The sequence below is a fragment of the Bubalus kerabau genome, chromosome 21 (assembly GCF_029407905.1).
Source record: "Bubalus kerabau isolate K-KA32 ecotype Philippines breed swamp buffalo chromosome 21, PCC_UOA_SB_1v2, whole genome shotgun sequence".
In the NCBI taxonomy this organism is placed as follows: Eukaryota; Metazoa; Chordata; class Mammalia; order Artiodactyla; family Bovidae; genus Bubalus; species Bubalus kerabau.
In genome coordinates this window covers 40,411,224-40,425,218 of record NC_073644.1, presented here as the reverse complement: position 1 = coordinate 40,425,218, position 13,995 = coordinate 40,411,224, and the positions used below count along the sequence as shown (strand labels likewise).

The following is a 13,995-nucleotide window of genomic DNA, read 5'->3' as shown; positions in this document are numbered from 1 at the left end:
GACCTTAAAAGGGTCACTAAGTACTGTGGTGATCTAATTTTAGAGATGAAGAAAGTGAGGCTCAGAGGGGTTAAGTAACTAGACCAAAAGGACACGGCAGATACCTGGGTGGTCTGACACTAACCAGGGCATGGACTGTTTCTGTGTGTGCACCTGCCCAGTGAACCTTGGCAGCCCGTGCTCCCCAGATGGTGTCTGTATTACTCAGGGCAGTCAGCATTAAGGGCTCTGGAGGCTTCCAGGAGAGCGTGTCCCTGCCACCCACCCCCACACACTGGGCTTCTTCGTAACTGCATCACTCGTGTATGAGAGTCCCTGGAATGAGATGACACTTCTGTGGAAGAGACTCTACTCTCTACTCCCCTTGAGACTTACTTGCAGCAAGCAGGAGCATCCTGCTCCTGGGAATAGGGAGAAGGCTTAGCCCCTGCTCTCACCACCCTGGGGTCTGTTCTTGATCTGTTCTTGCTGGAAAACCACTAGTGTTCTTCAGAGTGGATGGCCGGGACCAAGAGATCACTAAGTAGAGGGAAGAACCCTGATCTCAGCTCTGCCACCTGGTTATGTTACTAAGCTCTCCTGAGTTTTGTCATCAGTAAAATCAGGGGATAAAGAGAATGCGCCTTTCTTGAGCACCAGTGGTTATTTGCACTGGCTCCCTGCATTCTGGTACCATAAGCACTCTTGGTGGCCTGTGAGGCAGGTAATAGCCATGTCAGCAGGTGAAGAACACAGGGTTTCAGGAGGAGGTAACTGTGCTCAATCAAGGTGTGACATCAGAGCCCATCTCTGGCCCCAGGGGAAACCCACAGTAGATGATGTCTGAGCCTCCTTTCCAGCTCTGCACAGAATGACTCTACAACTGACGTTCACATGAGTATGGAATGTGCAAAGGAAAGGCATCCTTCAAGCTTAAAAAGGGTAGTTTTAGAAAAATGATGCAATAAACTTGTTTATAAAATAGAAACAGACTCACAGACTTAGAGAACAAACATAGTTGGGGGAGAGGGTGGAGGGATAGTTAGCTTGGGATTGATGTGTACACACTGCTATATTTAAAATGAATAACCAACAGGTCCTAGTGTATAGCACAGGGAACTCTTCTCAATGTTATGTAGCAACCTAAATGAGAGAAGTATTTGAAAAAGAATAGAGTCATGTATATGTATAACTGAATCACTTTACTATACACCTGAAATTACCACAGCATTGTTAATCAACTAAAACATAAAATTAAAAAAGAAAAGGATAGTTTTGCTATAAATATAAAGAAATATTAACGTCCATCTGGTAAATCTTATACCAAGCTTATAATTACTTATAATTTAAAACATAGCATATGCTAAAATTTTAAGATATGTTCAAGAATTTAAACGTATCTTTAAATTTTGAGATGTGTTTAAGAATAGTTGAGAGAAAGCAAAGGGTGGTTTTCCCTGATAAAAGTGAAGGACTAGAAAACTTTGAGAAACAATCATGCTTTTCCAGAAAGCATGTCTAGGAATCACCTCTGATATAGATCTTTTGGCTGGAGAAGTCTTTGTAGAGAACATTTTCAAGTTACAAGAAATTCAGAAGCTGATATTGAGAGATGTCAGCCAACTTTTTAAAAATTTCATTCATGTTCAAATGGCTTAAGATATACAGGTGTAAATCAGAGATATTTTATCAGTTCAGTTTAGTTCAGTCGCTCAGTTGTGACCAATTCTTTGCGACCCCATGAATCACAGCACACCAGGCCTCCCTGTCCATCACCAACTCCCAGAGTTCACTCAAACTCACGGCCATCAAGTCAGTGATGCCATCCAGCCATCTCATCCTCTGTCGTCCCCTTCTCCTCCTGCCCCCAATCCCTCCCAGCATCAGAGTCTTTTCCAATGAGTCAACTCTTTGCATAGGTGACCAAAGTATTGGAGTTTCAGCTTTAGCATCAGTCCTTCCAAAGAACACCCAGGACTGATCTCCTTTAGAATGGATTGGTTGGATCTCCTTGCAGTCCAAAGGACTCTCAACAGTCTTCTCCAGTACCACAGTTCAAAAGCATCAATTCTTTGGCGCTCAGCTTTCTTCACAGTCCAACTCTCACATCCATACATGACCAGTGGAAAAAACATAGCCTTGACTAGATGGACCTTTGTTGGCAAAGTAATGTCTCCACTTTTGAATATGCTGTCTAGGTTGGTCATAACTTTTCTTCCAAGGAGTAAGTGTCTTTTAATTTCATGGCTGAAATCACCATTTGCAGTGATTTTGGAGCCCAAAAAAATAAAGTTTGACACTGTTTCTGCTGTTTCCCCATCTATTTCCTATGAAGTGATGGAACCAGATGCCATGATCTTAGTTTTCTGAATGTTGAGCTTTAAGCCAACTTTTTCACTCTCCTCTTTCACTTTCATCAAGAGGCTTTTTAGTTCTTCTTCACTTTCTGCCATAAGGGTCTGCATATCTGAGGTTATTGAGATTTCTCCCAGCAATCTTGATTCCAGCTTGTACTTTATCCAGCCCAGCGTTTCTCATGATGTTCTCCGCATACAGGTTAAATAAGCAGGGTGACAATATACAGCCTTGACATACTCCTTTCCTGATTTGGAACCAGTCTTTAGTTCCATGTCCAGTTCTAACTGTTGCTTCCTGAATCTGCATATAGGTTTCTCAAGAGGCAGGTCAGGTGGTCTGGTATTCCCATCTCTTTCAGAATTTTCCACAGTTTATTGAGATATTTTATAGTTCCTTACTTTCTATGTGCAGTAAACCATACTTTATTTTAATATAGCTTCTTGATCGTGACTTGCTTATTTGCATCTGAAAAATTTTGCTTAATCTAAGAACTTAAACGAACTGGTATACCATTGGGATGGATAGACTTTAAATGACAAGCTAGTTCATCTTACATATGTAGCAAAATAAATTCTTTCTTAAGATTCATTTCTTAAACAGCATAAAGAACCTCCAAATTGAGTTACATTGTTGAAAAAATAAAACTTAACTCTTTTCCAAATATTTTGAGGAAAGTATATATAATTATATACTGTAATTAAATCATTGCATGTTTGAGCAGGAAAATATCTTGGCCAATGAGGACATTTGGTTCAATTCCATCCATTTACAGAGGAGGCAGGTAAGGCCCAGAGATGGAAAATGAACTGCCTGCCATCACAATTCATTAGCAGCTGACCTTGCCCTACAGGGAACAGTTCTGGAGTCTTCATCACACTGATATTGTCCCTAAATAATCCTAACCATACCAGGTAATCACGATGGTATGATCACTCACCTAGAGCCAGACATCCTGGAATTTGTAGTCAAGTGGGCCTTAGGAAGCATCACTATGAACAAAGCTAGTGGAGGTGATGGAATTCCAGTTGAGCTATTTCAAATCTTAAAAGATGATGCTGTGAAAGTGCTGTACTCAATATGTCAGCAAATTTGGAAAACTCAGCAGTGGCCACAGGACTGGAAAAGATCAGTTTTCATTTTAATCCCAAAGAAAGGCAATGCCAAAGAATGCTCAAAATGCTCAAACTACCACACAATTGCACTCATCTCACATGCTAGTAAAGTAATGCTCAAAATTCTCCAAGCCAGGCTTCAGCAATACATGAACCGTGAACTTACAGATGTTCAAGCTGGACTTTAAAAAGGCAGAGGAACCAGAGATCAAATTGCCAACATCTGTTGGATCATCAAAAAAAGCAAGAGAGTTCCAGAAAAACATCTACTTCTACTTTATTGACTACTCCAAAGCCTTTGACTCTGTGGATCACAACAAGATGGGGAAAATTCTTTAAGAGATGGGAATACCACATCACCTGACCTGCCTCTTGAGAAACCTACATGCCCGTCAGGAAGCAACAGTTAGAACTGGACATGAAACAACAGACTGGTTCCAAATAGGAAAAGGAGTATGTCAAGGCTGTATATTGTTGCCCTGCTTATTTAACTTGTATGCAGAGAACATCATGAGAACGCTGTGCTGGATGAAGCACAAGCTGGAATCAATATTGCCAGGAGAAATATCAATAACCTCAGATATGCAGAAGACACCACCCTTATGGCAGAAATCGAAGAAGAACTAAAGAGCCTCTTGATGAAAGTGAAAGAGGAGAGTGAAAAAATTGGCTTAAAACTCAACATTCAGAAAACTAAGATCATGACATCTGGTCCCATCACTTCATGGCAAATAGATGGGAAAACAATGGAAATAGTGACAGACTTTATTTTTTTGGGCTCCAAAATCACTGCAGATGGTGACTACAGCCATGAAATTAAAAGACACTTGCTCCTTGGAAGAAAAGTTATGACCAGCCTAGATAGCATATTAAAAAGCAGAGACATTACTTTGCCAACAAAGGTCTGTCTAGTCAAGGCTATGGTTTTTCCAGTAGTCATGTATGGATGTGAGAGTTGGACTATAAAGAAAGCTGAGCACTGAAGAACTGATGGTTTTAAACTGTGGTGTTGGAGAAGACTGTTGAGAGTCCCTTGGACTGCAAGGAGATCCAACCAGTCCATCCTAAAGGAAATTGGTCCTGAGTATTCATTGGAAGGACTGATGCTGAAGCTGAAACTTCAATACTTTGGCCACCTGATGTGAAGAACTGACTCATTGGAAAAGACCCTGATGCTGGGAAAGATTGAAGGGGAAGGAGAAGGGGACAACAGAGGTTGAGATGGTTGGATGGCATCACCGACTCAATGGACATGAGTTTGAGTAAACTGTGGGAGTTGGTGATGGACAGGGAGGCCTGGCATGCTGCAGTCCATGGGGTCGCAAAGAGTTGAACCCAACTGAGCGACTGAACTAAACTGAACTGAATCCTAACCAAAGCTAACCGTAGAAAGTCACAAAGGTTAGCTGAGTGACCCTAGGAGGTAAGGCCATCTCCGTCATTTTTAGTACGACATCTGTGATGGTCAGGATGAGAACCCAGTTCTACTGTCCCTTCATAGCAAGTTTTCCTACAGTGAAAACTTCACACTCCCTCCACTTCACAAGAACAAGGTGCCATGTCACTACTTCTATTGTTTTCCACTTGTTGAAAAAATCTATACCATACAATTGGTCATCAATCAATATAATTACATCTCTTATTTTATTTTTCACAGCGGTCCCAGTTAAATCAGAATTGGCAGTAGAAATTTTGGAGAAAGGCCAGGTCCGGTTCTGGATGCAGGCTGAGAAGCTGTCTGCCAATGCCAAAGTCAACTTCATATTTAACGAAAAGGAGATTTTTGAAGGGCCGGTGGGTTTTATACGTTTTAGATTTTTAAACATATTGTTAAAGGATGTCTAATAGGGCTGGGAATGCCCTATTAGAATGCAGATAAGTTGTAATAAAAACCACTGAACGTGGGGTGGGAGGTTTAAATCATTTCACAAGTGGGAAATGAGAAAGGAAATATAGATCGATTGTATCATATTACCCAAGTAAAATGGGGATCTAAAAACAACTTTTTGATAACATTTTGTGATTTGGGGTAATGAAACTTTAGTTATATTTAAAAAAGAAAATGTCAGACTTTTAATAATCAATTCTGGTCAAGGTCAGAGATTCCACATATTTTGATTTTTCTGGAATCAGGATTTTGAAACTGCTCATTAAAAAAGTGTTAACAAGGAATTTTATTAGATTATGATACTTTGGAGTTTGTGTGTTTATTTTACATGGCTTGTTATCATCCTATCTATCTCACATATTTCCTCTCTTTTCCTTTTCACACTGAAGAAATATAAGATGCATATTGACCGAAACACAGGTATAATTGAAATGTTTATGGAAAAGCTACAGGATGAGGATGAAGGCACATATACCTTCCAGATTCAGGACGGAAGAGCAACTGGCCATTCTACCCTTGTTCTCATTGGAGATGGTGAGAGTTCTGTGGAACATTATCTGAAAGCCTTTGCTACTTCCTTCAATGTAAATACCCCACCACAGGAAAGTAGTCATGTGGGAGAAGCAGGAATTATTTCTTGATTGGATTCCAGTGTTCAAAGTGCAATTTATAGCTAATACTTTCCATAGTACTTTATTTCCTAGAAATGAAAAGTTAATTTAAAAGGACACCAAAGTTATCACTGGCCCACAGGCAAGACTGCACTTAAATTATCTCATGTATAAACAAGTAGTTATTACTAAAATTCTCCAGTGAAGGATACTATAGTACAACCCAGACTGTATTATGTCTCAGAAACTATGAAACTCTCTTGTAATGTGTACCTGCTTTAAATTACTTAAATGAAGAAGAAAAATATGCATGAGAGAGCATGTCAGATCACTTAATCATCCATTACAACTTGGTTGTATGGCAGCTGTTATAAGCCAGTGTGGAAATCACCAAGATTTAAAATGTAGTATTTAATAAAGCAATGGAAACGCTGGCCAGGTCTCTACATTTGCAGTAGCTAAAGCTATTTGACTGTTTCCTGACTTCATGACCTTGAACAAGTTTCTTAGCCTTCCTAAGCCTTTTTCATCTATGAATAATGAAAACAAATAGGGTGGTCTGATGTGCGTGTTATAATAATGAATGTAAATAACTTAGCACAGTGACTGGCATGTACACTTTTACCGCCCAACTCTATTTCATATTTCTTTGTTTTTCGATTTTCAGTTTATAAAAAGCTCCAGAAAGAAGCCGAATTCCAGCGTCAAGAATGGATCAGGAAACAAGGTAAAAGTAGGCAGTAAATAAAGAGAAAATCTTCAGTTTCTTGAACAAAATATTCTAAGGTTATTTCCATAACAAACTAAAATGAATATTATTGCTTTGTTAATAATGTCCTGATAAATAAAAGTAATTGAAAATATTTATCGTTACAAATGATTAAAATATTACACATTTTAAAATATTTTAAAACTAAATCTTTAATTTAAAAAATTTCACTTTAAACATAAATCAACTTAGAACTTAAGAATGAGTTTGGAGTTTTGCATTCATGATTAACATTGCTGATTGCTGATGTCATTAAAATTTTATAGGTCCACATTTCGCTGAGTATTTGAGCTGGGAAGTGACTGGTGAATGTAATGTACTATTAAAATGCAAGGTAAGAAGTAAATAAATTTTTAATAATTTGGTACAAAGAGAATAAAGATAAAATAGAATGTGAGAAGAAAAGGAAAATCAATTTCTTATCTCCTCCATTCTATCTCCTCTTATCTCTCATCATTTGCACCAAAATGATAAGTGATATGCCCTTAGTGTTGAATGTTACTGTAATCGTTGGTTGGTAAGAAATATTTAAAGTAATATAAAACAATATAAAAATATGGAAAGTCAAGATGATTGTTTTAATTCATCACACATGCCCTAGTTAATAAAAACAGACTTTTTTTAAAAAAAGCAGTTTTAGGTTCAGGGCAAAATTTAAGGGAAAGGTACACAGATTTCCCACTTAGCATTGTCCCTATATGTGCATAGCCTCCTTCATTATCAACGTGCCCACCAAAATGGTACAAGTGTTACAACTGATGAACCCACATGGACACATCATCATCCAAAGTCCATAGTTTACATTCTGGTTCACTCTGTGAGTTTGCACAAACATATAAAAACCTGTATCCATCATTATTGTATCATACGGAATATTTTCACTGCCCCCAAAAAGGCTCGTGCGCTGCCTGCTTATCCCTCATTAGCCCTCCCCCTACACCTGCTGCCCCGCACTTTGCAGCACGTGGGATCTTAGTTCCTCAACCAGGGATCAAACCTGCATCCCCTGCATTGGAAGATGGGTTCTTAATCACTGGACCACCAGGGAAGTCCCTGAAATTGTTTTCTTGATTTGTATGAAGTCTTGACTTTTTCATACAGTCTTAATTATACAAGAAATATATGAATATACTCTCCCTCATAAAAAATTCTAACATCATAGATAAAGCTTAAGATCCCTTTAAGCATATGAAGTCATTTAGCCCATTTGAAATTTGTGAGATGATGTATGGATATAGGATTTAAATGAATTTCCTAAAAATTGCTAAGAGACTAATTTATTAAACCATACTTGATGGATGCTAACTAAACTTACTGCAGCAATCATTTTGCAAAAATGCATATATCAAATCATTATGTTGTATACACTAGACATATGCAATATTATGTCAATTATATCTCAATAAAATTGGAAAAATATTTAATTTAAAAGATTTCTTAACCGTATTTCCCCTTCGCATTTATTTGCAAAGCTTCATTTATCTTACAAAAGTAGTTAGCTATAGATAGGGGCTTCTACATTTCTGTTACCTTGATAAAGTCATTTGTTTTTGTGACACAGACTATTATTTTAATCTAATGGGATTTGTCTTCCTTCGGATTTCAAATTTTTCTATTTTACTTAAGTCTGTATGTTAGTTTGTATGCTTCTATGCTTTCTTCTGGAGAAGGAAATGGCAACCCACTCCAATATTCTTGCCTGGAGAATCCCATGGACGGAGGAACCTGGTGGGCTACAGTCCACGGGGTCACAAAGAGTTGGACATGACTGAGCGACTTCACTTTCACTTTCTTTCATGCTTTCTTGTCCACGAGATGATTTTAAAGTCTGTTTTTTTCTGCTGGAAATAAAGATACTATTGATTTACTTTTATTCTTTTGTATCTATTTTATTCTAAACTCTAACAGTTAAAACAGCTTTCAGTTGATTTCTCTTGAAATCTTTACTTTTTCTTATATCCAATGCTGCATTAAGAATTATTTAATTTCATAAGAATAGCATTCCTTTATCTTGAGAAGTATAACTACTCTTTTTCTCCTAGGTGGCGAATATTAAGAAAGAGACTAGTATTGTATGGTACAAAGATGATAGGGAGATTTCAGTGGATGAAAAGCATGACTTTAAGGATGGCATATGTACCCTCCTTATAACAGAGGTAGGTGACTATAAATATAAAATGTAGCGTATTACTTCTGTACCCCATGTTCTTCCAAAATACAGAGACTAGATTATGTGTTCCTTTGCCCTGGGCATAGATCCTTGCCCTGACGTCACCCAAAAAGCAAGCAGTAAAGACACAAAGCTTCTCTCACTTTGTGATAAGTGAGGGTTTGTCAGACATCCAAACAGTGTTGGCAGGACACACAACTCTTGCCTCTCTGAGCTAGTTTTTCTCATAGATGGGTGAGTGGCAGGGCAGTTAAGCCAATTGTTCTTTGTTTGCTCTTTAGCTTCAACTGGTTCCCTAAAGGTACAGAGACAATCAGACATAGTATTTATTTCTGTATAGGTTTTTATTTACTTTTTGTCTAAAAGAAGCTGCCTTTCAAATACATGTGCTCATTAGTTTTTAAAATGAAGGCAGAGCAAAGGGTGAGGACTTTAAGCCTCAAGTCAATTGTCACCTTAGAGGGTGAAAACTCGGGGCTGCTGGCTAGCCAGTTTTGATGGATAGTCCCTCTGGGAACTGGTCATTGCTCACATGGCTGAATGCTTGTTCAGTGTGTTTTGGTGGCAGTTCTATAAATCATGGGCCCTGAAAAATGCAAATGCCATATCCTGAGGCTACAACAAGCTGCAATCTGGTGTATCTCTTCTCCCCTTAGTTTTCCAAGAAAGATGCTGGTATTTATGAAGTTGTCCTGAAAGACGACAGAGGAAAAGATAAGAGCAGACTGAAGCTTGTGGATGAAGGTCAGTCCACCAGGGTCCATTCCGTGTGTTCCATACACCAGTGACCAGAATTCTAAGTGAGACTGAGCTGGGTGATTCAAGTCATGCTCGTCTTTTGTCCATAGGTTTCGTTTTAATTGCCATTACAGCAGAGCGAATTTTATTAAAAAACAAAAACTTCACTTTTAGTCTTTCTTTCAAGTCAGAAATGTAGTTTTGATCCTCAGAGAATGTATAGTCGACAATCCACTAGAAGTCTGTTTTCAATATCAATCATCATTTTTGTTTCAAACCTATGAAGACTGTTTCAGGATCAAATACTACCATGAAAAGCATGTCTCAAAATAGTCCACTATTTTAAAGGTGGCAGGAAAGGTTATACATGGAACGCAAAGCCTCTCAGTTAGTAGCAGAGCAAGAAAACAATTTCCATTTTCCCAAGGCCTCTGATGACAATTATATCATGATAAAGAAAACCTACATGGGACGCCCACATTTCCAGTTTTGTTCCCGAGCAAGATCTTTAACAACATTGCTGACGAACAGCAGAAGTCTGACTTCGATTTTGCCTTCCCACTCTTGGTGGAGGCAGGACTAAATGTGCTTTTTGTTTATTGGCAAAAAGCATTAATTAGGGTGAGAACTATCAGGGAACTCAGATGGTTAATTCACCGTGAATTGATACCACAGATAAGAAAACTTCCTTTAAGGTAAATGAAGCCTTCCTGGGACTTAGGAAGAAGGGAATTCTAAAGCAAAAAATATTCCTGGGATTCTCACGGTGGCTCTTTCTCTAGAATGTAAATATGGTGACAGTTTACAAAGAATTTGAGGGAACAAAAATATCAAAATAGGAGCAGAGATCTTTTAAAACTTGATAACAATTGAGTTCTTTGAGCTTGTTTTGCCAATTGGTCAATAAGTCCATCTTGTGACAGGATGCTTTTGAGAGCATATGTGACTAATTGTGTGAGATTGAACTTGACATTGAGCATGTTTATGCTAAAGCTTTATGAATCTCTTTCCACAGCCTTTAAAGAGCTAATGAGTGAAGTATGTAAAACAATAGGTAAGTTCTCACAAGCAATACTTCCTTATTCTCTGGGGTGGGCTTGGTTTTGTTCAGTCGTGTCTGATTCTTTGCGACCCCATGGACTGTAGCACCTCAGGCTCCTCTGTCCATGGACTTCTCCAGGCAAGAATACTGGAGTGGGTTGCCATTTCCTTCTCCAGGGGATCTTCCCTTCTCAGGGATCGAACCTGTGTCTCCTGCATTGGCAGGGAAATTCTTTACCACTGAGCCACCTGGGAAGACTGGGATGGGCTTACAGGTGTGTTAAATACGTGTTTTCTTCTTGCAGCTCTGTCTGCAACAGATCTGAAGATCCAGAGCACAGCTGAGGGCATCCGGCTATACTCTTTTGTTACTTACTACGTGGATGATCTGAAAGTTAACTGGTCCCACAAGTAAGTGAATAAAAACCTAACTGCTGTGTAGAAGGCCTTTCTCCACTCAGAGGAAGGACTGGGGCAGACAACAGCCCTCTGTTGCACTCAGGAAAGAAGTCTGCTTACTCCTCAGGTCTGATGTTGAGAAGTGTAGGACAGAAACATCCAGGCCGTCCCTTCAGTGTGAGGTTAGCACTCTCCCTTAGCATGGACGTGGTGAGGCCAGTCATGGCTTGGAGCATCTGTCTCTGTGATCTGTTGTTGTTCAGTCGCTCAGTTGTGTCTGACTCTTTGCAACCCCGTGGAGTGCAGCACGCCAGGTTCCTCTGTCCTCCACTATCTCCCAGAGTTTGCTCAAACTCTGTCATTGAGTCGGTGATGCCATCCAACCATCTCATCCTCTGTCACCCCCTTCTCAAATCGCAATTTGTAGATGCCTCTGTAACATTACCTCCACCTCCACACAATCACGCTTTGCCAGGGTCTTATCTGGTCTTTCCAAGCACACCTAACCTATGCTGTGCTCTGGACAAAATTGCAGCAGGCTGCACCAAGTTTCCTGTTGTGTGACTTAAAGCTCATTGACCCCAGAAGCCTGATCCAAAGCGGTGCCCGATTTTATCATCATTGTCATTGTAGCAGTTGGCATAGTGGGGCATTAGCGTGTTTCCTCAGAAGGCTTTGGACATCTCAAGATGGCTTTGGGAATGTGTATTTGAACTAGATTGAGCCTGAAGATCCATTCTAATCCCAGGCTTCCTTTGTGCAATTGTGGAGGGATTTCATTCAAGTTCTCCTTGGGGATTCCAAGGCCTGAAGTAGGTTTCTTAGTCAAACCAGGCCTCCCATTGACACCATTGAGAGGATCCTTGACCTCTGTGCTTCACTGACATTTCCTGAGCTGAGAGAGGCCAGCAGGCTGCCCCAGAAACCAGTAAGGCACATCCACCTTCATCCACTCTTGGGGTGCAGTGGACACTCATTCCCGAAGTCCTTGTGTGCCCTGCAGAGCAGAAGGTCACTGTGGGTCCCTGGGAGGAGTCAAACAACAGTGTTTACTTAGAGCTTCCCTTCAGTGGTGTTGACTTAAAAAATAGTCACAACCTAAAAGTTGAGAGTTATGTTTTATTTGGTGCAAATTTTTAGGACTTAAGCCCGGGAGGCAGCTTCTCAAGTAGCCCTGAGAGAACTGTTCTGAGGAGGTGGGGGGAGGAGTCAGGTTACATAGATGTCTGCAACAAAGGGAAAGTAGTCTGAACATCAAAAGTATTTTTGTAAATTTAAGAAAACCAGATACCTCAAGTTAAGGAATTTAGTACTTTTCTCTATATGGGAAGGTGCAAGTCTGGGCTTACTGAAAGCATTCCTTTCATATGTATCTCAGCTATCTGGGGGCAGTATCTTGCATTTTTCACATCCTGAGCCCCTCAGGGCTCACCTGTAGGGAGTGGTTGCAGCCTCAAGGTATTGATCCCAGTTATTGTTCTCCTTCCTGGGTGCCCTCTGGGCTCAGAAATTCACATTTGAGGGGCTGTGATCACTCATGGCGTGACTTCCTTGTTTACTAATATGGCAAGAATAGTCCATTTCTCAGTGGACATTTACAATATGCTGGGCACTGCTCCAAGCCCTTTAGAGGTATGAAATCATTTAATATTCAAACTCTGTGAGATGGGTACTTCTCACTTTAATTACTAGGAAGCTCAGGCTCTGGGAGGTGACTTGCCTGAGGTCATCAACTCTGTGGTATGTGAAGGGCTGAACCCAGGAAGCCTGGCTCCAGAGCTCCTCCATCACAGCACTACTCTGGATTCAAGTTTCATTAAACGTCTAGATTGAACATTTCACCAGAACTGGGTCCTATGAAGCATTCATTTGTGTTTTCTTGAAAATGACTTTACTTTTATGCAGAACAGAATTTTGTTAGGTTTATTGTTATTACTATTGATTTCCTGAATTCTTTTTAAAAAAATGAAAACAAGTAAAATTCCACTTTGAATGCCTGGAGTTTCATTCCTTTGTTCTATTTCTCACAGAATACATTTTAGGAAAGTGATTGTGAGGTAAAATAGATCAGATTCTAGGAAATTCCTCTGTGACATCTAGGGCATTCTAATATATCCGTCTGAAGAATAAGAGAAGATAGATTAATTGAATCAAAAGGCTTTACATCATCTCTAATAGAATTACATGTTCCCCAAAATTAGAACATTGGGTTTTAAGGAAACTGCTGTCAGACTAGTAAGGCATAAGCTTTGTACATCGTTTGGTATGCCAGCTACATGAGTGTTTTGTGTGCACACAGACGTGTGACTGTAAAAGGCTCAGGAACCAAGGACCGATTGTTCTCCCTGTGTTTATGTAAGTATGTGGTGTGATGAAAAAAAAACCCTTAAAATGGGTTTGGATCTTGACTTTGCTCCTCTCTTCCCTTGGATCTTAGGCAAGTCATCTAATTTTCTGAAACTCAGGTTTCCCTCATATAAAATAGAAGCAGTAATACCTGTTCTAACTCATAACACTGATGGACTCAATAAGAGAATTAATCACACTTTGAAAACCGTGACATGCTTTACAGATGTAAGGTACTATTATGCGATCTTGTGGACTGTATTCCACCAGGTTCTGTCCATGGAACTTTCCAGGCAAGAATACTGGAGCAGGTTGCCATTCTGTTCTCCAGGGGATCTTATAGACCCAGGGATCAAGTGCATATCTCTTGCATCTCCTGCATTGACAGGCAGATTCTTTACCATTGTGCCATGGGGAAGCCCATTATGCATGTTAGCCAGAGATTAAAGAACTCAAGATTTACCACAGCAAAGCAGAGAACTGTCTGCCTTTCTAACTCTTTAGGACACATACATATATATTGCTCAGGCTAAAGTCTATGGGTACAGATGGATTCGTTTACCCTATGTTTTATGACATTTTAA

The 13,995-nt window shown here is 39.7% G+C and overlaps 2 protein-coding genes across 3 annotated transcripts in view; both read left to right on the top strand.

Moving 5' to 3' along the window:
• Positions 1 to 13,995, top strand: part of LPIN2 (lipin 2) — a 375,312-nt gene that overhangs the window by 226,517 nt on the left and 134,800 nt on the right. The gene's annotated exons all lie outside the window — the stretch shown is intronic.
• MYOM1 (myomesin 1) overlaps positions 1 to 13,995 on the top strand; it is a 120,810-nt gene that overhangs the window by 96,668 nt on the left and 10,147 nt on the right. For both annotated transcript variants that reach the window (XM_055559208.1, XM_055559207.1), the window contains 8 exons: positions 5,107 to 5,243; positions 5,727 to 5,871; positions 6,616 to 6,675; positions 6,984 to 7,051; positions 8,760 to 8,873; positions 9,544 to 9,631; positions 10,641 to 10,679; positions 10,972 to 11,077. In XM_055559208.1, coding sequence (XP_055415183.1) covers positions 5,107 to 5,243; positions 5,727 to 5,871; positions 6,616 to 6,675; positions 6,984 to 7,051; positions 8,760 to 8,873; positions 9,544 to 9,631; positions 10,641 to 10,679; positions 10,972 to 11,077 — 757 coding nt within the window. The remainder of the gene's footprint in view (positions 1 to 5,106; positions 5,244 to 5,726; positions 5,872 to 6,615; positions 6,676 to 6,983; positions 7,052 to 8,759; positions 8,874 to 9,543; positions 9,632 to 10,640; positions 10,680 to 10,971; positions 11,078 to 13,995) is intronic.